General features: G+C 56.0%; 2 protein-coding genes across 6 annotated transcripts; both read right to left on the bottom strand.

The window, feature by feature from the left end:
* Positions 1–1,614: 1,614 nt before the first annotated feature.
* Positions 1,615–5,155, bottom strand: LY6G5C (lymphocyte antigen 6 family member G5C). The gene is made up of 3 exons (XM_036356367.1): positions 5,013–5,155; positions 3,109–3,276; positions 1,615–1,861 (listed from the first exon to the last, which is right to left on the bottom strand). Exons 1-3 carry the CDS (start codon positions 5,131–5,133, stop codon positions 1,707–1,709), a joined length of 444 nt encoding a protein of 147 aa, XP_036212260.1. The 5' UTR covers positions 5,134–5,155; the 3' UTR covers positions 1,615–1,706.
* Positions 5,156–9,460: 4,305 nt separating this feature from the next.
* On the bottom strand, positions 9,461–23,424 carry ABHD16A (abhydrolase domain containing 16A, phospholipase). Of its 5 annotated transcripts, none has more exons than XM_036356347.1 (20): positions 23,220–23,424; positions 22,719–22,875; positions 21,698–21,754; positions 20,608–20,694; positions 18,675–18,760; positions 16,987–17,060; positions 16,496–16,618; positions 14,228–14,342; positions 14,035–14,136; positions 13,102–13,165; positions 12,666–12,715; positions 12,259–12,382; positions 11,734–11,838; positions 11,478–11,541; positions 10,728–10,784; positions 10,539–10,601; positions 10,313–10,389; positions 10,134–10,232; positions 9,988–10,034; positions 9,461–9,796 (listed from the first exon to the last, which is right to left on the bottom strand). In XM_036356347.1, exons 1-20 carry the CDS (start codon positions 23,349–23,351, stop codon positions 9,713–9,715), a joined length of 1,767 nt encoding a protein of 588 aa, XP_036212240.1. In that variant the 5' UTR covers positions 23,352–23,424; the 3' UTR covers positions 9,461–9,712. The 5 variants fall into 5 exon arrangements, with proteins under 5 accessions (XP_036212240.1, XP_036212242.1, XP_036212238.1 ...); XM_036356349.1 differs by lacking the exon at positions 22,719–22,875 and adding an exon at positions 20,913–20,979 and having other exon boundaries at positions 23,220–23,422; XM_036356345.1 differs by lacking the exon at positions 9,988–10,034.
* Positions 23,425–23,840: the final 416 nt, after the last annotated feature.

The raw sequence follows: 23,840 nt of genomic DNA, 5'->3' as shown, positions 1-23,840 counted from the left end.
CTCCCTTTTCCTTACATTCAACAAACTACACACGCCTGCTCCGTGCCAGGCCCAGTGTTAAGCACCAAGACTCAGAAGGTACAGCCAGGTCTGCCCTTCCACATCTCAACCCATTGCTGGGGTGGTAAGTCCATTCCGGAGAAGTAGTGCAGCCTCGCGGCCGGGAGCGCGATCTCGGCTCCCCCACGTGGGTAAGCTGGTCTCTCCTCAGGTCCATGGCGAGTGCACGTGCACGTACACACACGGCTTCGCGCAAACACACGTGCCTTCGGGACAAGCTGACTTAGGCCTATCTGTTTTTAAACCTCTGGCAAAACATATATAAGATGGGCTTTTGAAAACCACCCACCAGCCGAAACCGGTTTGGCTCAGTGGCTAGAGCGTCGGCCTGCGGACTGAAAGGTCCCAGGTTCGATTCCGGTCAAGGGCATGTACCTTGGTTGCGGGCACATCCCCAGTAGGAGATGTGCAGGAGGCAGCGATCAATGTTTCTCTCATTGATGTTTCTAACTATCTCCCTTCCTCTCTGTAAAACATCAATAAAATATATTTTTTAAAAAAAAGAAAACCACCCACCTGTGTTAGCAGTTTTAAGCTGGCATAAAGGCCTCTGGTACCCAAAGCTGCTTCTAGGCACTGCCCCCAGCTCGGCGTCACCTCTACCCCGAGCTGGAGCAGCTCGGCTGGGTTTTGTCTGCTGGCTTTAAATGGCATCATACAGCATATACTCATGTCCACGGCACTGACACTGGCCACGTGTTAACTCCATGGCCTGTGCTCTGGTGGGAAACACCAACGTTGATGTTTAGGTCAGGAGGCAGTTGGAGGGACAAAGAGGTGTAAGCCTGTGTGTCCCCCTCTTGCTGGGCCCACTATTCCCCATACTTGATTTCGGTATAGGACAGAAAGGCCCAAACTGGAAGACAGCCTCAGAGGCTGAGGACCCCAAGGCCCGAAACAAGCGTAGAGCCATGGTCCTGAGGGAGCTGAGCCTGGGACAAAGCCCCGGGCTCCACGAGGCCCAGCAGCTCTCACCCTTCTCCCTGGACCTGCCTTGCACAGCCCACGCCCACCGACACCTCCCCGCAGGCCTCCCTGCAGTTCCCACATGGCTCTGGGCTGACAGCACTAACGGGTACCCACTGCCCTTTTGGCTGGCACTGTATCTCCTTCCAGTTCCTCTTCACCTGTTTGTGCTTAGAGCTGAATCAGACACCAAGACAGGCGAGAGCAGAGCTCAGAAGAGCTGGGAGCCCCTTACCTGTCCCCCAATGGGGCTGCCAGGCAGGACCCCCCCTCAGCCTCCACCACCACCGGAAGAGAGACCATACAGATTGTACACCAATTTATTCTGCAGGAACACCTCACGAGAGAGGCCTTGGTGGGAGGAAGGGAGAAGGCCAGAGCAGAGCAAAGGCTGCCTAGAGGTGGGAGAAGAGGCGAGGGAAGCTGTCAGACTGTGAGGACTCACAGGGAAAACTCCAGAGATGTCTGGAGAGGGAGCTTGGGCAGGGGCAGAGTGTGAAGGGGGGTGCTGAGGGGCAGCAAGCAAGAGGCAACTAAGGCTGGGTCAGGTAACCTGGGGGGGGGGGGGCGACTGCTGGGTGGGCTAGAAGTTGTCCTGGCTGCGCCCAGGTGGGAACCAGGAAGCTGGCTGGACACCGGCAACATTTTACTGCAAAGGTCTCTGCAGACGTCCTACAGGATTAGAGCGCTCGGTTCTGTGGGCTGTTGCAGAAATCCTGGAAGCAGCATCGAGAGAACATCCAGAAGCCAAACACAGGGGAAGTGCGGGTGTGCGAGCAGTCACTCATCTGCTCCTTGCGGCAACAGTCACTCACCATGATGTCAGACCCGCTACCTGCAACAGCAACACGTCCCTGCAGAGCCCAAACCCTCTTCTCCCTCCCTCCACTTGGACCTACACCGCCCACACCCTCCCCTGCACCCCCAAACGCAGAGACTCCTGGAACTGGGCAGGGCAGGGAGTGCCAGGAAAAGGAGTCTTATTATTATTAACTCCGTTTTGCCGCCCTGCCGCCCCGGTATTAGAGGGTGGAAAATCCCTGCCTGAGAGAGTTGAAGAGCGGAGGTCACCACGGTCCTACAAGTCCCACAGCGGGTGGCAGGTGGGCCTGACGCCCAGGCCCCGGCGAGGAGCGCTGTGCGCGGGTTGGTGGGGCACAGACGCTGTTTACAAACCGCTAGGGAAACGTTACCTTCCCATAACTGTTAAGTTTAAAAAGCAAGTGCAGAACAGTGTCTACAGGGCTGTGTACTGTTTGCGGGAGAAGGAGGTAAAGGTAGAGTACATGTATATAGGGCGGGATGCCCAAAAAGATCACAGAAAGGGGAATCCAGACAAAAGAGTGGTTTTTGTTTTCGTGCGTGGGAGCTGGGGCCAGTGTTGGACCACGTCTGTGCAGCTATCTGGGAAGCGTGTGAGGCGATGTGAACACAGGCAGCTCTGTGCCGCGGTGGTGGAGTGCCATCTCTGGAGCCACCACAGGTTGTGGCTCAGCCCTTGGAGACGGCAGGTGTGGGCCTTTCCCAGCCTCTTTCCTCAGCTGTGGAACACCTCAGAGGGCTGTAAGTGCCTGGCACAGTGCTTGGCCCAGAGGCTGTGTTAGGGTTTGTTAACTAAGAAGGTGAGCGGCCAGGTAGAAGAACCAGCATGAAGAACAAAGGGATGGACAACTTGGGGCAAGTGGAAAATTGAGGGGAGGTGTCCAGAGGGCAATTTGTTGGACAGTGTGGCCACCGCTCAGACTCTGTGATGTGGCTGCGCGGACGCCAGGGAAGCAGGTAAGTTCCTCTGGGAGAGTGAAATGGGAAGATAGCCAAAGAACATGAACCCTTAAGGGTGAAGGAGAACGAGGCAAGACTCGGTGAAGGAGACTGGAAGAGGTAGCTGGCCATCTCAAGGCTGGCGCCTGCGGAGGGTGGGACACTCAGCTGTGGGCTGAGAAGGGCGGTGGCGGTGGCGGTGGCGGTGGCGACACGGACTGGCTCTGAAGGAGAGAGTCGGTGCTGGGCAGTGTCGGAGAGGTGGGGCTAGGAAATGTAGGGACTCAGTTCTGGGCCCCAGACACACAGAAGGCAGCTTACTGTTCTTGATGAAGAGGGTCATACAGCTGCTGCCAGGAGAGGCCAGGCAGATGTCAGATCCCAGCAGGCACCCCAGCTCCTTGGTCTCCAAGAGGCACCGATAGCAGCGCAGGTATTTGGGGAACTCAGCTGGGTAAGGGGGCTCTTGATTGACAGGTTCAGTTTTACCTAGAACACAGACAAGCTCTGACCCCATGCCTCTGCCCGCCTATTTTCCAGGTCAACCCCACTGTCCCTCCCGCATCTCAGAAAACCATAAAATCACCAATTCTTTAAAACCATCCAGCCCAGCCAGTGTGGGTCAATGGTTGAGATTCGACCCATGAACCAGGAGATTTGATTCCAGGCAAGAGCACATGCCTGGGTTGCAGGCTTGATCCCCAGTGTGAGGTGTGCAGGAGGCAGCAGATCAATGATTCTCTTTCATCATTGATGTTTCAACCTCTCTGTCCCTCTCCCTTCTTCTTTGAAATCAATTAAAAACAAACAAACCCAGAAGTAAAAGCAAGAATACAGCATCACAGGATATGAAGAATCTCTGCTTTGTGCAGATAAGAGATTTCAAGCAGCCCAGGCCCACATTCTTTGTTCGGTGGTCCTATCACAGGACAGACTCATTTCTCATTTTTTTTTTTAATATTAAGAACACACTTTTTAAAAATTTTTTATTGATTTCAGAGAGGGAGAGCGAGAGAGAGAGATAGAAACATCAATGATGAGAAAGAATCATTAACCGGCTGCCTCCTGCACGCCCCCAACTGGGGACTGAGCCCACAACCTGGACATGTGCCCCTGACCCGAACTGAACCTGGGACCCTTCATTCCACAGTCCAATGCTCTATCCACTGATCTAAACCAGCTGGGGCAGGACAGACTCATATTAAACTTTGTGCACCAAAGCCCTCCCAACCACATGCATATATAGTTATCCCTTGGTATCCACAGGGGATTGGTTCCAAATTGATACAAAAATCTGCTCAAGTCCCTTATATCAGAATAGAGGCCCCATGCAACTGCGGCAGCTGCCTCAGCCCTCACAGCCTTGGCTTGGTCCAGAAGGTCGTCTGGAAGGATGTCCGGAAGGCTGTTTGGCTGTCTAGTCTAATTAGCATATTATGCTTTTATTATTATAGATGATGTAGTATTTGCATATAACCTATACACATCCTCCCAACTACGTTAAATCATGTATAGATTACTTGTAATACCTAATACAATGTAAATACTATATACTAGTATATAGATGTTATACTATATTCTTTAAGGAATAAAGACAGAAAAATGTCTGTACATGTTCAGTACAGACACAACCATCATAGGCCCTAACTACATAGTACACATTAGCAACAATATCATTTAAAAAATATTTTTCATCCTCGGTTGAACCCAGGGATGCGGAATACGCATATATGGAGGACTGACTGTACATCTGTCTCCCTCTTCCTCTGGTCCCTGGCCAAGACCACAGGTTAACGAGTCCCCAGTCCCAGCAGAGCACTAGGTGTGAGACAGATGCTGACAAATGTTTTGAATCCTGTTTCTATGGCGATGGTGCTTTGCAGCCAAGTGAGGAGGCGCTCAGGCTGTTCCAGCCTCTTTTTACCCTGTGGATCTGGTGCTGTCATCTAGCTTGCTCCCCAAACCCTCCCTATTCTGTGTTGTCCTGAGATGTTAATGGGTTCCCTTCAGTAACTCCATTCAGGTCATTGCTGTTGAGTGAGACAACCCTGGGGTGTCACTAGACATCTCCCTCAGAGTGGCCATCAGTGCATTAACAGTGGCCAGGCATTGTCCCAGCAAGCCCACTCACCCCATCTTCCTCCTGCCTGGGCAGATGTCCCCAACACCTGGTATCTGTGGGTTCCTCTACCCAGCAGGCCTTCGGATCCGTGCGAGCCACTTACCAAACACCAAGCTCATCACGACCAGCACTGTTAAGAGGACCATGTACAGAGCTTGGGGGGTGCTGTGGAGGCCCAGGGGCCCCAGACTCCGGCTGTGTGCAGGGCCTGCCGTAAAATGCATGACTGCCCACCAGCCTCCAGCATGCGCTTATATTGGTGGAAGAGAAGTTGGCCAAGAAGAAGGAGAGGGGCAACACCCATTTGGGATGGAAATTAGAGCCAAAACATCCAGAAGGACAGAGTGTTCTCGCCCACGGCCACTCTGGAACCTAACATCCTGGCTTGGGAACAGGAGCCGCAACAGGGGAATGAGACGGGAACATTCTTTATTTTAATATATATATTTCAGAGAGGAAGGGAGAGGGAGAGCAAGATAAAAACATCAATGAGAGAGAATCATGGATCAGCTGTCTCAACCCGGCATGTGCCCTGACTGGGATCCAACCGTGAGCCCACCAGCTGGGCACGCCATGTTCTAATTTTCAGTCTAGTAGTCATAGTAGTTGCTTCCTGGTTATCTTTGCAAACATTCCTTTGGGAAACTAGGCTGCTTCGGCGCAGTGCAAAGGTTATTCTGCCCGGTTTTAACATCCGGAAGGTTTGAGGCATAAGACTGGCACACAGGCAGCTCCTCTGGGAGGGCAGCTGCGGCTCCGTGGTTATTTACCCGGCCTTCTTAATGGGGGAGACAAGTCAATAAGCAACGGTGGGGCGGTGGAAGCCCCGGCAAAGGGGTTTCAGCAGAGGAATAACAGGACGGGCTTCGCTTATGAGATTCTGAGGCGGAACCGGTCAGGCAGCTGTTCCCGAGCCCAGTCACTAGATGGGGGCCTGGTCCTGCAGAAGAGAAGCCAGGAAGCCAGAAAGTGAGTGGCGCTGAGAGTGCTCATTTAAATGTTTGTTTTAGTTACAGTTCACTTCAGAAAAAATCGTTATTGTTGAAAGTATTACTTACGTCCCCCTTCTCCCCATCAGCCCCCTCCGCCCACCCCGGCCCCAGCCCTCACCATCTAATGGTCCGTGTCCGTGGGCCACGCATAGACGCACACAAGGTCTTTGGTTGGTTACCTCCCTCCCACCCGCCGCGCCTTCCCTCCGAGATTCCCACGCTGCTCCGTGCTTCCACGCCTCTGATCCACTCCGTTCGTGAATCGATCGGCGAGTTCAGAAGGAAGCCGACAGTTAGAGTCAGGCTGAGTGGGCGGGGAGGGGAGCGGGTAGACCGCACCGCGGTGACTTGGTGCGGTTTTCCAAGATGAGAAGGCGCAGGGCCCGCGGGTCCAGGAAGCCCACCCTTCCCCACGCCCGCTCCTGCCCGCCCCGCCGCGCTGGGCTGCGGGCCAGCGGCCTCATCTCCGGTGCCCACGGGCTCCGTGCGCTCCTCTCCGCGCCTGGCTGCCCCGCCGCGCCCCGGGAAGAACCTGGGGAGGCGCCGGCCCGCCGTGGCGGGACCACGCGGTCCCTAGACTAGCGGTGGGTCGCGCAGGGTCGGTGGGCGACGGGAAGTCCTCAGCGCCAGGTTCCGGCGGGAGGTCTGGGCGGGCACAGCAGGAGGCTCCCGCTTTGGCCCCAGACCAACCCAGAGCCCCGGATTGGGCGCTGATGGAGGGTGAGGAGACGCACGGGGGCGCGCTGGCGGCGGACGAGAGAGGAACGGAGGGGGCCGCCGCCGCGCGCCCCCAGAGCCGGGATGAACGAAATGACGGCTGCGTTAACACTGCACCCTTCAGTCGCCCCGGGGTGCCAGCGGAGGGCCTGGCACCCACTTAAACGCCTGCTGGATGGGTGAGAGGGACGGACGAAAAGAATCAGCAGCGGGCCCCCTCGAAGCGGACAGGGCGAAGGGGAGGCGGGAGGGACCATCACGGCGTCTCCGACCCTCCGCGAGGAGCCTGCACCCGCACCCGCAGGCTCAGGCCCGGGCTCCGGCGGCCCCGCCCTGCGGTCCGGGAGGCCTGGCGCGGAGCCCCGCAGCCGTGGGCCCTGCGGTCACAGGCGGGAGGGCGCGGGCGGGGTGTGGGGCGGGCCCGGCCTTCTCCGGACCCGGCGTGACCTCCCGCCCTCGTCCCTGTCCTTCCCAGCACCGGGGATGCTGAGGGAGACGGAAGCGGTCGGGCCTGAGGACAAAGTTTCAGGGATGGGGCAGGGCCACCGCTGCTCCTCGGCCCCCGGGGTGAGGAGGAAATGGAGAGGGACCTTTAACCCGAATGTAAACAATGCCTGGGTTCCCGAGGGAGCTGGGATGGCTTGTTGATGGATGGACGGACCGGTGGATGGATGGACGGACCGGTGGGTGGATGGATGGATGGATGGATGGATGGATGGATGGATGGACCGGTGGGTGGGTGGATGGATGGATGGATGGATGGATGGGTGGGTGGACGGACCGATGGGTGGGTGGATGGATGGATGATGGATGGATGGATGGACGGACCGGTGGGTGGATGGATGGATGGATGGATGGATGGACCGGTGGGTGGGTGGATGGATGGATGGATGGATGGATGGACGGACCGGTGGGTGGATGGATGGATGGATGGATGGATGGATGGATGGATGGATAAGGGAGTGGGCTGTCCCCCACGCCTGGGCCCCCCACCCTCTCACTGTACAGCTGTGAGGGAAATACATGCTCCTCTCAGGGGCCTGGAGTGAACCTCAACCCAAACCCGCAGTCAGCGGAGTCCAGCACCGCCCACTGGGAGCCGCGCGGGTGGAGCCTGGGCCAATGGACAGGGTAGGATAAGGGCTGGCCCAGCCTAAGACCCACTTCTTCCCAGGTTTCCCACTCAGAAGCTACCTCTCCTTTCTCCCAGCCTCCAGCCTCTCTCCCAGTTTGCCCAGCTACTCGGACACCTAGGTGTCAGGCCTGGCCTGGTGCCCAGCATAGCAACGTCTAGAACCCCAGCAGGCACCGGGTTGCATCTCAGCTGGTCTTGCCTGAGACTGCTGGAAACCTGCTACATAGGGTGAGGGAGTGAGGGAGCTGGCTGCGCCGGGGGTGGGGTGAGTGGGGATGGCACTGAAAACAAACGGCTGCTGGAGCCTTATTAGGTGGCGAGTAATTGGCAATAATTAGAGGAGGAAGACTGAGGCCCATGGGTGGGGTGGCCCAGATTCAAATGTTAAGCGTCCCCCTCCCCACTCCCCCCTTGAGGTGCCCAGGGCTCCTCGTGGCATTCAGGGTTCTCTGTAGTGCAGGGAAAGGGGAGGGGAGGGGGCGGTAGGGCAGGTCAGTAGAGCTCTTAGTGGCCAGGAAGGGGAGTCCTTTTTCTCCAGGGTGTGGGAGGTGGGGCTGGGTGCCCCTATTTGCATTTAAGGAGGTTCCTTTAGCTGAACAAAAACTTGGATTCCAGGGGATTAATTTCTGGTGGATCTGGGAGGGCCAGGTTCAGAACCAGGCTCTGGTACCAGGTCCCACGGCTTCCTGCTCGCACTCCCCACCCCGTTTGGCCCTGGGACAGACGGAGGAAAGGGTGCCACTCTCAGCTCTCCCATATTTGCTAAAGGTGGAACATTTTGGAGCTGTGGCCACCTCCCCTCTTTTAACCCCAAATATCAGGCGCAGTCACCTAAGTCTCAGATGACGCCTCCAGGAGGCGCAGAGTGCCACGCTGCTGAGCTGGCGGGAGCAGACCCCTCTGCCCGGGGCTTCATGCACGCGGCTGGAGACACTGCAATTAGCAAGAGGCTGTGGAGGACATGAGAACACTGTCACCCACGTATCTTGTTCAAACAGTGCGCCCAGGGTGGTCTAGGGGTGTCTCATCTGGGAAAGAGGGCTGATGGGTGAGAGGGACTCGTTCTGTTCCACGAGGTCCAAAGACTGGTAGTAGGAGAGAAGCTACAGGGAACGGATTTCCTCAGGTTCGACCTAAGAATGTTCTGACAGCTGCCCAAAAAGTGTGGTTCTGGGAGGACATGAGTCCTGGGCACCCAGCCCCTGGCAGGCCCTGTTTGTTAACTTGCGGAGGGTGTGAGGAGAGAGGCATGAGGGCATGGTGAGGAGGGGGTGCAGGATTTGCCGCATAAGACAGGGCGAGCAGACTGTTCCTCACTCCCCATGGAAGTAGCAAGAGCTGAGCAAGGAAAACGGGATACTATGGTGAAATCATGCCAGTTGGACCTGGAAATTGGTATACGAGCTGAGTAGGTAAAATCAGGCACTGGAGAGCACTTCTTGTAAACAAAGCTTGTGAGTTGAAGCAATAGGCCACCTGGGCTCCTGGGGTGGGTGTAGGCAGGGGGACTGTCAGGGCAGAGGCTGCAGTGGTGAGAACTGTAGGCACACCAGGGAAGGGTGAGGCTTGGGGGCCTGTTGCCTGAGGAGCAGCTGAGGTGGAGAGGGTTGAACTGGCTGGATGGGCTGGGATTTCCCAAAGCCCAGCCCTCAAGGCTTCAGCACCTTGTCCCTGGGTACTTGGGCAGTCACACAGTTAGCCAGCCAGTAGAAAAAATACCTTTTTATTAATTATTAGGAAAAATCCATTCATTTAAAGCAGGTGTGCCAGGAGGTTAGGTACTGCAGGATGGATGAAGGACCCATGCAAGAGGAACAGTGAAAAGGGGGTGGACTCCACGCTCCACAAACTAAACAGCAACATGAACACACAATCACAAATACGAGGGCCCGTCGTCAGGTCTCCTCCCACCCCAGTCCTTCAGCATGAGGCCCAGTGCTGACTTTAGAGGGCTGGTCCCTAGAGGTGCCAGGGCATCTGGAAGTGCTGGACCGGGAGCGGGGTGCAATGTGTGGCTTCGAAGTTGTGCAGATGTTTCTGGGCCTAAGGGAAGAGGCGGGACAAGTGGGGTGCACAGCACTGCAGTGAGTGGCAGCCACCAGACATCTCCCCACCCTCTACCTCCAAACCCACTACCCACTCTATAAAAGCTTTCACTTCCAACTGTCCCCAAGCCCCACATATGCCCCTGGCCACTCAGGCACCCCCATCTTGCTTCCCTCCCCTTAGCTCACCAGAAACAAAGCCAGCTGCTGCCTTTCACGTGCACTCATGTCCTCCCCTGCAGAGAGGAGGCGCTCAAACATGGCCCACGCATCTGGGCATTTACCCCCTTCCCGGGCTCTTCCCAACCCCCTCTCCTGCCCCAGGACCGCCTTACCCACACTCCAGGGGAAGTCTGGCCCGTGTTCCGCCTGGTAGGAGCGGAGGACAGACAGACACCAGTCTTCCTCTACCTCCCATCGGCTGTAAATCGAGGCTAGTCAGGGAGAGACATGAGGGCCCGTCAGCACCTGGCTTTGCCAGCCCCACCCAGAGCCTCCCCAGATCCCTTTTCACCTTCCTCCAGCTGCGAGGAAGCCTCCAGCCACTGCCTCACCACTTGAAGACCCTCTTCTGCCATCACATGGGGATATCTGCAGGGGCAATGCCAGATGGGAGTTAGACCCATTCGCTTCACTCCTCATCCCTGAGCCTTCTTCCCTTCCTCCTGGTGCTGGTGTACACACCTGTACACATATGTGCACACATGTACAGGTACGTACACACACACCCTGGCTCTCACCGATGCTGCAGGAGCTTCAGCAGGAGGTCGTTGCCTCGGTTGGACATGATGTCCTCAGGAGCCCTGGAGGTGAGAACGTACACTGGAGGGGAGGGAGGGTTTGGATACCTGGGTTTCTAGTGGGCAGAGGTGAGCAGGGCAACTGTCTGGCTCTCTGGGACCCAGGAGGTAGAGGTTCCCAGGACTCACGTGGTGGTGATGATCTCATCCTTGGTTCTTCGGATCAGCAGCACAGGGCCCTGGTACCTGCAGGGGACAGAGCAGTGGGCGGGAGAGCTCAGGGAGGCAGGTGGCAGCTGGCCACCTCATCCTGTACTGGCTGTATTCCTAGCCCCTGCTCAGCAGGGCCCATGGGCTAGACCAGCCATGGGCAAACTACGGCCCGCGGGCCGGATCCGGCCCGTATGAAATGAATAAAACTAAAAAAAAAAAAGACCGTGCCCTTTTATGTAATGATGTTTGCTTTGAATTTATATTAGTTCACACAAACACTCCATCCATGCTTTTGTTCCGGCCCTCCGGTCCAGTTTAAGAACCCATTGTGGCCCTCGAGTCAAAAAGCTTGCCCACCCCTGGGCTAGACCCTCACCCAGGGATGAGTCAGAATATTTAAGGGCCTGCGTCGACCTATGAACCAGGTCTTGGTTCACTTCCCATCAGGGCACATGCCCAGGTGGTGGGGCGTGCAGGAGGCAGCTGATCGATGATTCTCTCTCACCATTGATGTTTCTATGTCTCCCTCTCCCTTCCTGTCTGAAATCAGTTTAAAGAAGAAGAAGAAGGTGGAGGGTCCCAGGGACCTGGGTTAGGCCATCTAGGGTGGGGGCAGGGTCACTCAAGGGATTTGGGGCGGTGGTCACTTGCCAAGTTGCACTTTAGTACTAACTTCAGCGGTTGCACCCCAGCAGAGCTGTGAGGGGCTCAGGGGGCAGGTGTTACCTGCACAGCTGCTCTGCGTTGTTTAGATTGAGGTGCTGCCTCACGGTCCTGGTCACCAGGCCCCCTAGAGTGGGACGAAAGTGAAGGGAGAGCAGAGACAAAGCCCTTGCCCAACACAAAGATCTTCGCTATTCATGGGGGAGTCTGCTTCTCAGCAATGGGCCACCTACTCCCCGCCGTGGAAACGCGAACCATCGCCAGCTCACAGCGCCAGGGCAGCCCACCCCCTGAAAGGCAGGCCTGCGGCTGTACTCACTGCAGCTGTCTGGCATGACTTTTAAGGCCAAGGGCACCAGGTCATCAAAGGAGGCATCCAGGATCACGGCACTAATGTCTGGGTAGGACATGGCTGCCCACGTGGCTGGTACCAGGACCGGGAAGAAGGGCAAGGACTGAGGGACTCCCGCCCACCACCCCAGCCTCCTCCCACTGACCATGTAGGCTGACCCCACCCTCCCTCCTAGGTTAGCCCCAGGGCTCTCCTGGCCCTCATGTTACTCGTGGGCACTGCCTGGAGGATGGAGCGAGACGATGACAGTGCACTGGAGACAACCCACAGGAAGCTTCGCCTCCCTGATCTTCCCAGCCCAAGCCCCAGGTCTACTTGTGAACACTGGGTGTCAGTGTGGAAGGAATGTGAAGTGTATGTGCACAGGATACCTTCCTCCAGACCAGCCCGAGACCCTCTCCTTCCTTAAGCCTCCACCCCACTCCGGGCCACTCCCCTTGGGGGAGGGGGAGCTGAATGAGCGTGCAGTGTGGGGAGGAGGGAGGCTGGTACCAGTGAAGCCGCCGATGGACCAGGCATAGAGGATGATGTCCTGGGGCTGGAAGCCCAGGCGGTGGACAGCAAACTGGACCACCACGTCCATGGCGTTGGCCTCGTTCTGTGGGAACGGCACCCCCTGCAGGAGGACGGGCAAAGGCAGGAGTGCGTCAGCACCACCGGCCAGCCGGCCTGCCGCCCACACCCTCCCAGGGTGGACCCTCCCTGCAGCTACTCTGCAACAGAGGAATAAAAGGGGGGGCTCTCCCCAGAAACCAGCGTGGACAGAGATCCACCCTCTGTCCACTGCCTTCCCTCCTGCAACCCCCCTGTGAGGGGATCCCCATGCCTGCAGCTCCCTGCCCTTGGCACCCAGGTCACAGGTGAGTGGGAGCCCCACAGAAATATGCAGAGGGTCTCACCGTACTCCCAGCAAAGCCTGGATGGTTCCAGCCCAGGACTGAATACCCAGCTGCAACACAAGGTGGGGAGGGGCTGAGGCCTCTGGCCTGCACCCCAGCTCCCCGCCCACCCCAGCAGTAGGGCGCCAGAGCGCTAACCACACCCACCAGGGGCAAATAACACTGAGCCTTCCCAGGATGGGGAGACAACACCCACCAAAGGTTCCGAGGCGGCAGAGGGAGATGTGTGATCGTGAGGAGGGATAAAGGTGAGGGACACAGCCCAGGGCAGGGACATATGATGCGCAAAGCAAATGGGGGGAGGACTTTCCCCACAGTGAAGGTTTCAGACTTTACCCACAGAAAGTGGTCAGGCCAGGGGAGATCACGTCCATGTGGAAGATTGGGATGTTCCATTCCAAGGGGCAGAGACAAGAGGGCTGAGCCCTGGGCCTACCTTCCAGAGGTGTGGAGACGCAGCCCACCTCGTAGAAGCCCGCATTCCCCTCGCAGCAGATCACCTGCGGAAGGAGGCAGGAAGGAGGCTGGGAAAGGGCCAAAGGGGCTGAGGAACCCATGTGGCAGGGAGGGCAGCTGCGGGAGCTTCGCAGGGAAGAGGGAGGCGCATTCCTGTTCTCTCCACGGGGAATAGAAACAACGGTTTCACAAGGTCCCGGAGCTGAGAGGCAAGGAGCAAACATCCAGGAAGAACGTTCTAGCTGCCCCGCTCAGCTGCCCCTCACAGCGCCCATCTGTGCTTGGAGACACAGGCGGGGTCTCTCGGGGATGGGAGCTGGGGTTTTTCATTTCCAGGTTTGGGGTCTATTTTTTCTGTCTTTTGTGTGGCATGGCAATGGCTATTCCTCTCCCCCTCTGAGCTCAAGTCTACACCCCCACACACTAATTGCAAGGTGCCCCAGGCCAAAGCCTCAACGATGGGATGGGGTTTCCGTGGGCTCCTGCCGCGGGCAGAGCTGGGACGGGAGCTGCTCCCCGCCCGCTGGCACGGTGCTGTTTCCAGGGCTGCTCCGTGGAGCAGGGGCTCTGGAGCCTGGTGCACATGCCGGCGCTCCCACCAGCGAACTGTGACCCGGAAGCTCTCTGTGCCACCTGTAGGGGCCAATATAAACGACCTCCTCCCGGGTTGTGGGGACTGAGTGCAGGTGTTGCACGTGGTAAGTGCTTTCTTCTCGGGGACAATTACAATGACGACTTTTGGTCTTTGAATGTCAGCTCCACTTCATCTATTTCCTGTGGTGGGCTTCCTGCACCAGCAGGTCTTTAGGTGGAGCTGGAGGTGGGGTACCCACAGGTGCGCTTCCTGAGACCCCCAGAACCTCACTGCCCTCCCCACACTCTAGCTCCGGCCCCTACCCCTGCTCCCTCTCACCAGCTTCTGTCCCTGGGGCTCAGCTGTCCCCCGCCGGTCCACGAACATGGTGTCAATCTCGTTGCCATCACAGGCCAGCAGCTTTGCCCGGCGCCCATCACACTGAGTGAGATGCAAGGCCAAGTTAAGGGCAGGAGGCCACCTCCTTCAGGGGAGAGAGCTGTGGGGGGAGGGGCAGGGGCAGGGGGCTCACCTCTTCCACCAGCCGGGCCTGGCCCTGCAGGAGCACAGGCATGAGGGCCTTCTGGAGCAGGTACACGGAGCCGGGGTACAGCATCCGGCGCCCCAGGGTGTGGGCCACCAGGTAGCTGTGGGAGCATGGAGTTAAGGGGGCCCAGGCCTGTCCCAGACCGAACACAAACAGCTTCATTGGCCTCTTTCGGGACTTAATGAAATATATGCCGAAACCAGTTTGGCTCAGTGGATAGAGCGTCGGCCTGCGGACTGAAAGGTCCCGGGTTCGATTCCGGTCAAGGGCATGTACCTGGGTTGCGGGCACATCCCCAGTAGGAGATGTGCAGGAGGCAGCTGATTGATGTTTCTCTCTCATCGATGTTTCTAACTCTCTATCTCTCTCCCTTCCTCTCTGTAAAGAATCAATAAAATATATTAAAAAAAAAAAAAAGAAATATATGTACAAGGCTGGTGTTTTTCAAACTTTTTTTACTGCAACCTTTGTAAAATACACATTTTGTATTGTAGCCCAGTATATACAATTCTGAAAGTTTTATGAGATCATACATAATACTTTATATATGTGATAAGTAAAAGCAAAGTTTTCAAAGATGAATCTGTTCATGTATAAATGCAACTTAATAAAAGTCCCAAAATAAATAATACTTGGAAAAAAAATGACGGTGATTCACTAAATTAATTTCAAGAGTCACTAATGGGTCAAGATGGGTAGTTTGAAAGACACCAAATAGACTGCAACTCCTTCGCGGCAGGGACCTGGCTGTTTTGCTCACTTTTTAAAAAAATTATTATTATTATTATTTTTTTTTAAATATATTTTATTGATTTTTTACAGAGAGGAAGGGAGAGAGATAGAAAGTTAGAAACATCGATGAGAGAGAAACATCGATCAGCTGCCTCCTGCACATCCCCCACTGGGGATATGCCCGCAACCCAGGTACATGCCCTTGACCGGAATCGAACCTGGGACCTTTCAGTCCACAGGCCGACGCTCTATCCACTGAGCCAAACCGGTTTCGGCAAAAAATTATTATTATTTATTGATTTCAGAGGGGAAGGAGGAGGGAGACAGATAGAAACATCAATGATGAGAGAGAATCAATGATTGGCTGCCTTCTACTGAGGATCGAGACCGCAATCCAGGCATGTGCCCTTGACAGGAATCGAACCTGGGACCCTTCAGTCCACAGGCCAACAGTCTATCCACTGAGCCAAACCGGCGAGGGCTGTTTTGCTCACTTTGATATGCCTGATATCTGCCCGTAGGAGGCGCCAGAGCCTGGCGCACAGTAGGGCGTAATGAACTTTTCCTGAACAAATGTGCTAATCTAGACATGTAAGATGTAGCAGGTGCTGCTGCTGACAAGGACAATTAACCACTTCCAGTTCACCCCCGAGTAGGGTTTGTCCCCGAGCAACACTGCATGACCGCTTCCAGCAACCCCCTGAGAACCCCAACTTTGCTGGCCCCTCTGACAGTCAGCACTGTCAGCACCAGCCACCCTCCCTGGCCTGGAACGTGCCTCTGGCTACCACCAGGAGCTCCACTGTTACTCCAGCATCATCAGTGCCCACGGCTACCATTTCCTTGGGCTCTACCTCATGCTCTCAAGTCCCCCGCAGGCTCGATGCCCTTCACAAACGCCATACTACGTGCTGTCACCAGCCTGCGCACGGTGCACAAACTAGCTTGCTCAGGTGGACTGCCAGGAGCCAGGACACAGCCAGGGCTCTGTGTCCCCTCCCCGCCTCCCTCTAGGTCTCATCAAAAGAGCTATCGTGGCCCTGGCCAATGTTGCTCAGTGGTTAGAGCATTGGTCCATGCACCCAAGAATCACAGGTTCAATTGCTGGTTAAGGGCACGTACCTGGGTTGCAGTTCAATCCCCGACCACAGTTGGTAGGTGTGTGTGTGGGGGAAGCAAAATATGATGTCTCTCTCTCTCTCCACTTCCACCTACCCACCCTCTCTAAAAATCAATGAAAAAAATATCCTCGGGTGAGGATTAACCAAAAACACCCAAAAAGAGCTTTCATGTCAGACAGAACAGTGTTACTCCCCCAGCTCTCCCTCACCGCCAGGAGCCCTTTCCTTCACACGTGCACATGGATAAACATGACTTTGCCACAAGTAGTATGAAGCACGCAGCGGATGACAGCTGTCTTACAATGGAGCACCCAGTTCCAGAGCCCTGCCCCCCCACTTTATCCCCCCCACCCCTTCCACCCTCCCACCCTGTGGGCCTCTCCTCCCTGCTGCTTCCCACCTGGTGATCTGACAAGGCAGCTTCTTGGCGCGGTTGAGGAGGGTGTCTGCTGTCCCCCGGTGCAGGGGCTCTGGGCGGAGCAGGGCCACACCCCGGCGGGAAGGGCCTCCTCGGGACTCCTTCCTGAGGAATGGAAAGATGAGGGGAGGGTGGGGTCAGGAGCAGCAAGGCGGGTGGGTGTCTGAGGTCCGAGGGATGGTGGGTCTAAGGCAGGGGTGGGCAAACTTTTTGACTCGAGGGCCACAATGGGTTCTTAAACTGGACCGGAGGGCCGGAACAAAAGCATGGATGGAGTGTTTGTGTGAACTAACATAAATTCAAAGTAAACATCATTTCATAAAAGGGTACGGTCTTTTTTTTTTTTAGTTTTATTCATTTCAAACGGGTGCCCGTAGTTTGCCACGGCTGGTCTAAGGAGAGGGTGCTGGAGGCAGGCCTTGGCCGCAGGGAGGGAGGGGCGAGCAGGGACGGAGGGAAGAGTCGCGGCTCACCGGCTGCTGGGCTCCTCCCAGTGGAAGTCCACCGGCCAGCTCCTGAAGTCAAAGTTGTAGCTGGCCAGCTGCCTCTGTGGGGTGGGGAGAAGGAGCTGGGCCTCCGAGGGGCTTGGGAAGCGGAGGGAGGCCCACCTCCCACCCTCGTCATCCTGGGGCCTGGCCTCGGGCAGCCGACCCTCCTGGCTCAGACGCCGGACAATCCAGCGAGGGTGTCCTGTTGGGAACCAGCCCGCCTCTGCCCGCTTCCAGCTGCGCTTCACCAGCACCCAAGGCCGCTGGGCCCCAGGAGGGCGGCTGCAGGTGCGGGCGTTTCTGAGGGAGGGGCGCTGTGGCCAGTCCTGCTCCCTTCCCCACCTGGGTCCTGCACCTCTGCTGTCTGGAGGCTCAGAAATCCCCAGTAGATCGGACTGGCTGCCCCAAGCTTGGGTGAGAGGGGAGGAGGGAAGTCATGTCCAGAGTGGCCCCTCCGAGAGGGGAGAGGGCGCCTCCTGAAGGAAGCCCTCTGCCTGCCCCCTCAGGGCCACCTCCCCCCCCTCCCGCCTGCAGGCGGCGGGTGGGCCACTGCTGTTTGGGGAGCGGAGCGTGTCCCTCCCCACCCCAGATCCCAGCGCTCTACTTTATGTTGAGAGTTGTTTCTTATTTTCTGTCAGAGAAATTTTTGACATCTTCAAAAGTAACTTGAGTCAGAGAGAGCAACAGAAATTTTGTACAAAAATATAAAGAGCAGCCCTAGCCGGTTGGGCTCAGTGGATGGAGCGTCGGCCTGCAGACTCAAGGGCTCCAGGTTCAATTCCGGTCAAGGGCATGTACCTGGGTTGCGGGCACATCCCCAGTGCAGGGTGTGCAGGAGGCAGCTGATCGATGTTTCTGTCTCATCGATGTTTCTAACTCTCTATCCCTCTCTCTACCTCTCTGTAAAAAATCAATAAAATATATTTTTAAAAATATATATAAAGAGCAAAACAAAACAAAATGAAGAAAAGCACAGTCCAGGCAGGCTTTGCTCAGACTGGACTCGAATTCAGACCCAGCCACTCCTCAGCTCGGGCTCGGCCAGGGTCACCGTCCTCTGCCTGTTGCCTCCGATGGGTGAGTGAGGGTGGTGAGGCCCCTCACGCGGTGCTTGTGAGGATTAGAAAGCGCACATGCCAGTCACATGACTGCAGGGCACGGCAAATTGTGGTATGCAGCAATGGCAGTGCCACGGCCTTTGGCCCCAGAAAGCCCTGTAGCAGGAAAGAGCTTCACAGGGTCCTGGCCCTTCTCAAGGGTAATCACACTCCAGCCTGGCTGGCGGGCACGCTCCCGGACCCTGTGCCCCGGCTGCCCCTCCTGGCGCCACGCTGTGCCCGGGCACAAGAGCGGACATCCCTGTCCATCTGTCCCATCCCCGAACAAAACTAGCACGGAGGTCAATGCACGCAGCAACAGAACACATACTGACCTGGGCTCTGGGACAGAAACCCCGCCAATGTTTCTACATCTAGGCAATTCTTGCAGGGGGAGGGGGGAGGGGAGGGCAGGAGACTGTTCTGGCAGAATACTCCATTAGAAGGGGAGGAAGGAAAAGTTCATGGCGGACAGTTCACGTGCAGAAAGGAGAAGTGACAGGTCCCTGGGCAGCGGGCACACCCTCCCCCTGGCAGAAGCGGCACCTGCTTGGCACCCGCCCTGGACTCTCTCACCTTGTTCTCCGCAGACTGGTTCCTATGTGTGGCCTCCAGGATGGTGATGAACTGCCGGTACTGGGGGTTGGTCCAGCGGCCGACGCCTGGTGGAGGGAAGCAAGATGAGCAGGTTTCAGGAAGAGAACAGGAGACTGGCAAGCAGAAGGCCCGGAGGAGAAATGAGAGGAAAGGGTCCCAGATCTGGAGAAACGGAGGGCGAGCCGATCCCCCTGCACAGCCAGCACTGGCCGCAGCACGTCCCCCTCGGCCCTCAGTTTGTGTCTTCCCAGACTGCTGACCGCCCACCTGAGTGCGCATTCTCCCAGCCTGAAGAGGCCACGCGCCCTCAATCTCGGCCCCGCTAACACGGGGGTTCCTCTCCCACTGCCGTCCTTCGGCAACGCCTGCCGCTCGCTTTCTGCACAGTCTCGCTCCCTGCCATCTGCCTCACGGCTCCTGCCCCACAATTACTTCCTCACTGGGCCCAAGTCCCCTTCCTCCAGCCTCCAGCCCCTCACCTGGGTCTCAGCCTCTCCCTGGCCCTCCTCCATTCTTGCCTCCTTCCAATTCCTGGACTGCTCCTCCCTGGTTGCCATGCTACCTCCCTCTCTGAACCAAGAGCCATTCTCAATGCTGAGTTCCCTCTGCTCTTCAGCCGGCCCCGCAGTGATCGCATCCGCTCTCCCTTCACTGTCAAGGAGCCTCAAAACCTGACACCTGTCCTTCCAATGAACAGGTGCCAGGTGCCAGGCCTTGCTCTGACATGGGGAAGACAGTAGTAAATGAGATGCAAAGGCCCGGGCCTCAGAGAGCTGCCACTTTAGTTGGGGGCGGAGTGGGGCTGGAGAAAGACAAAAAACAGTCAAGAAAATTTCAGAGAAGGATAAGTGCTACAAAAAAAAGAAAACTAGAATGAACTAGAATGCGATGTGTCATCAGAGGTAGCACCCAGCAATGCTGAGAGCGAAGCAAGCTGCAGGACAGAAATGTCAGTGCAGCCCTGGCTGGGCACTGAGCTGGACAGAGCACCGTCACGACACACCCAGGCTGTAGGGTCCCGGTCAGGGCACATTCAAGAACCAACCAATGATGCAGAAATAAGTGGAACCTACAAATCAGTGTTTCTCTCCCCTTCCTCTCTCTCGTATCAATAAAAACATACTCTCAGTGAGGATAAAAAAATGCAGGAAAAAAACCACACCCAACGACAGTGGTTACTTCGGGGAAAGAGGAGCACAGGACCGGGAAGAGGCCCAGGTTCTATTCCAGTCTAAGACACATGCCGGGATTGCCGGCTTAATCCCCAGTAGGGGGTGTGCAGCAGGCAGCCGATCAATGATTCTCTCTCATCATTGATGTTTCTATCTCTCTCTCCCTGTCCCTTCTGAAATCAATAAAAAAAAAATACATTAAAATATATATATATATATTTAAAAGATAACAATGAAAAACAAGATAACAATGCCCATGGTTTTCCACTTACATACACTTCCCTTTTGAACTTGACATAAATGGAATCATACTGCATAAATCATTTGGCAGTCAGCTTCTTTCCTTCAGCATTACATGCATTACCTCAGCTGCATTGCTGAGTGTAGCTGAGTCTGCTCATTTGCATTGCTTTAGTTTGTCGCTCTAGGACTATACTCCCTAATGCATCTACCCACCCTACTATTTGTGGCTGTGGAGTTGTTTTCAGTTTAGCATTATTACAAACATAGGTATGAGTATATGTGGAGTTGTTGTAGGGTATATGCATCTTTTCTAGCTAATAGCAAACTTTTCTCATAATGATTTTTTCATATTTAGGACTCAAGCCCTTTAAGGAAAAGATCACGCCTTGACCATTCTCAATTATTCTCCCTCAGGGCCCAACACAAACCTGCAGGAGCTGCTGTATAAACATTTACCAATGATGAACGGATACCAACCAGGCTCTTTCTCCACCTACCTCGGAGGCAGGCCACACCTGCCAGCAGTAGCAGCAACGTCCCAGCATAGTGAGAGAACGGGACCACTTTGGACAGACTCAGGTAACCTGGGAGGGAAGAGAAACCATGTGAGAAGCTTTCCCACCGCCCCGCAGATGCTCTTCCCAGTTCCCCCCAACCTCCAGCCCACACTCCCTCACTGGGACAGCCGAGAGAAGACGGGAGCGAAGCCATCCTTGCAGGTCCCCTTTCTTCTTAAGGGGGTCGGCTCATCTGCCAACCACCTGCCCGTTTCCTGTCCCACCACCTTTGAAACCACACTGACCTTTCCTGTATAAGTAGAAGAAGGCGAAGGGAGAGGAGTAATAAGAGATGGACCAGAAGACTGAAGCCTGCAGCAGAGAGACAGGGACAAGCAATCAATACACACATACACACACACACACACACACACACACACTCCCCTGCCGTTTCCAGGCCTAGGCTCTGAGCAAAGTGGATAACCTGAGGGATATTATGTGACGTACCTATCCTGTGCATGACATCATGCACACAGTAGGTGCTCAATATTTGTTGAGGGCAATGTGTCAGAGCATAACAGGCCGGTAAAAGTAAGTACAAGTTCTACTCTCTTCCTGTTATCATCTCTAGACATAATCCTTCACATCTAGAGGCCAGGCTTTCTCTCCACTCAAGTTAATCAAGTCTTTTCATCCATTCCTGCTCAGGACAGCCTGGTCCCCAAGAGATGCACAAACATCACCATAGGAACCCTGCCAGAGAGAACAGCTGTCCCTGCAGCCAAAGAGGTTAGTTGCCAGGAGGACAGGTCACTGGGGACTGCAGGACTCAGCACCTGCAGATGGTTCCAAGAGTAAACACATTTTCCTCATAGCTCAGGCTGGCCCCAGAGAAAGTGGGCACAGTCAAAGGGAGTGCCAAGAAAGCATGCCCTTGATAGTGTGTCTGTGTGTGTTGGAGGGGTAAGCTATGAGCCTGGAGCAGGCCCCACCCCAGGGGCACTCCTCTCTGAGGCCGGGGAGGAGAAAGGTCAGGAGGGCCATTGGGGCTGAAAAGAGGCAGTAGTCCCAGGCGCCAGGGTAGACGTACCAGTGCCAGGATGCTGTCGGCATGTTTCTCCAGGGCCCGGGGCTGATAGTACGTATCCTGCCAAAACAGATGCCCACGTTAAGGATCCTGCCCCCTGACAAGTTCTTCCCCTTCCCTTTTGGAAGCCCTAATGTGTGTCCTCTGGTTTTAGCCTCCAAAACTGTCCCTCCTAGGACACCCCTGGCTCCCAAAGACCCTTCCCAGCCATGCTCTGAACCTGATTCCGCGCCCCCCTCCGCCCCTGCCCCGACCCCCAGACCATGAGAACAAACACAGGGGGCTGGACTTAGAAGCAAAAGTGAAAGCAGCATTGGACGATTTTGGCTTGGTTTTCGAAACCCAGTGTTTTTTTTTAAGTTTTTCCTTTTTTTCTCTATATATTTTATTTTATTTCTTTTACAGAGAGGAAGAGAGAGGGATAGAGAGTCAGAAACATCGATGAGAGAGAAACATCAATCAGCTGCCTCCTGCACACCTCCTACTGGGGATGTGCGCAACCAAGGTACGTGCCCTTGACCGGAATCGAGCCTGGGACCCTTCAGTCCGCAGGCTGACGCTCTATCCACTGAGCCAAACCGGTTAGAGCTTAACTTTTTCTTTTTTTAATTGATTTCAGAAATGAAGGAAGAGGGAGAGAGAGATAGAAACATCAATGATGAGGCAGAATCATTGATCGGTTGCCGCCTGCACGCCCCACACCGGGGATCCAGCCCGAAACCCGGGCAAGTGCCCTGACCGGGAATCGAACCATGACCTCCTGGCTCATAGGTCGCCGTTCAACCACCGAGCCCCGCCAGCCGGGCTCGAGACCCAGTTTCAAATGGGCTGTGGACGTGTGCCTATGGGGAGCGTGGGGTTAGGGAAGACAGGAACGGGCAGCATGACAACTTTAAGAGGGAAAGAAGGGCATCCGAAATAACTGGGCTGATCAACGAAAGGAAATGTGGCTGGCGTGGGCAGTTACAGGAGACCGGAAACATCATTTGAGATAAGGAGGAGGAGAACTTAGGGCACAGCCTACCGCCGTGCCCAGGTCCATGCGCGCAATGCCCCCGGGTCTCCGGAGCAGGCTTCGGGAGGCGGAGCGCAGCCGGCAGGGCGCTTGTGGAGCAAGTCCTGTGGACACGCAAAACGTACCACAGGGAGGAGAACACGGAGCCGGGAGGCACCCAGGGGCACTGAGGAAGAAATCGACAGTTTGGGGCAAAGCCACCCAGCGCCCGAGCCCGCGCAGCGTCAGCCCAGGACTTGGGAGTCCACCGGGCCGGCCGGGAACTCTCGGCCGGGCGGGGCCGCGGGAGGAGAGGCAGGAGCGCAGGGAGCAGGAGGGAGCGGCGGCACACGGCGACCCGGTGGCCAGTCCGCAGGCGCCACTTTAACCCGGAAGCACCACGCAGGCTGTGCGCACAACTGACTTGACAAGCGGGCTCCCCCGATTTCCGATAATGGGCGCTTCTGCGGGGCCAGGCCGCAAAGGGGCGCGGGCCGTACCATGTCTCCACGGGGGGAGGACGCGACTCACCCAGGAGCTGGGAGCGGGGGCAGTGACCGACGCTGGAGTCTCAGGGGCGCCGGACCGCGCCCTTTCAGAGTCCCTTTCGCGATAGATTTTGTAGAGCCGGGGGCCGAGGACGCAGCTCAGCAGCTTCGCCATGGCCCCGGCTCGGGCCGCCGCTCTCCGGCTGCAGTTCCCCGCTAGCCCCGCCCCCCGGCCTCCGGGGCCTGCGTGCCCCTGACGTCAGCACGCACTGGCTCCGCCCCCAGCCCCGTCGGGCGGCCTTCCCCCGGGAGAGGGATTCGGTGCCGGGACCTACGGGGGCGGCGATGGTCAGAAATTAGTCGGAGGAGCTTGGAACGCGGAGAGTTAGCAGGTGACCGGGCAGAGTTCAACCAGCTTTTTCACTGGAGCGACATTGGGCAGGGTGTAGGATTAGGAACACTTGACAAAAACAAACAAAAAAAAGGTTAGGTGTCTAGGAATGCAAGATTTTATGAAGAAAAAACATATAAAGTTTTTTTTTTTTTAATATATTTTATTGATTTTTTACAGAGAGGAAGGGAGAGAGAGATAGTTAGAAACATCGATGAGAGAGAAACATCGACCAGCTGCCTCCTGCACATCCCCCACTGGGGATATGCCCAC

Source organism: Myotis myotis, unplaced genomic scaffold (genome assembly GCF_014108235.1).
Source record: "Myotis myotis isolate mMyoMyo1 unplaced genomic scaffold, mMyoMyo1.p scaffold_m19_p_26, whole genome shotgun sequence".
Taxonomy (NCBI): Eukaryota; Metazoa; Chordata; class Mammalia; order Chiroptera; family Vespertilionidae; genus Myotis; species Myotis myotis.
This window is presented reverse-complemented; position numbering and strand designations above follow the sequence as displayed.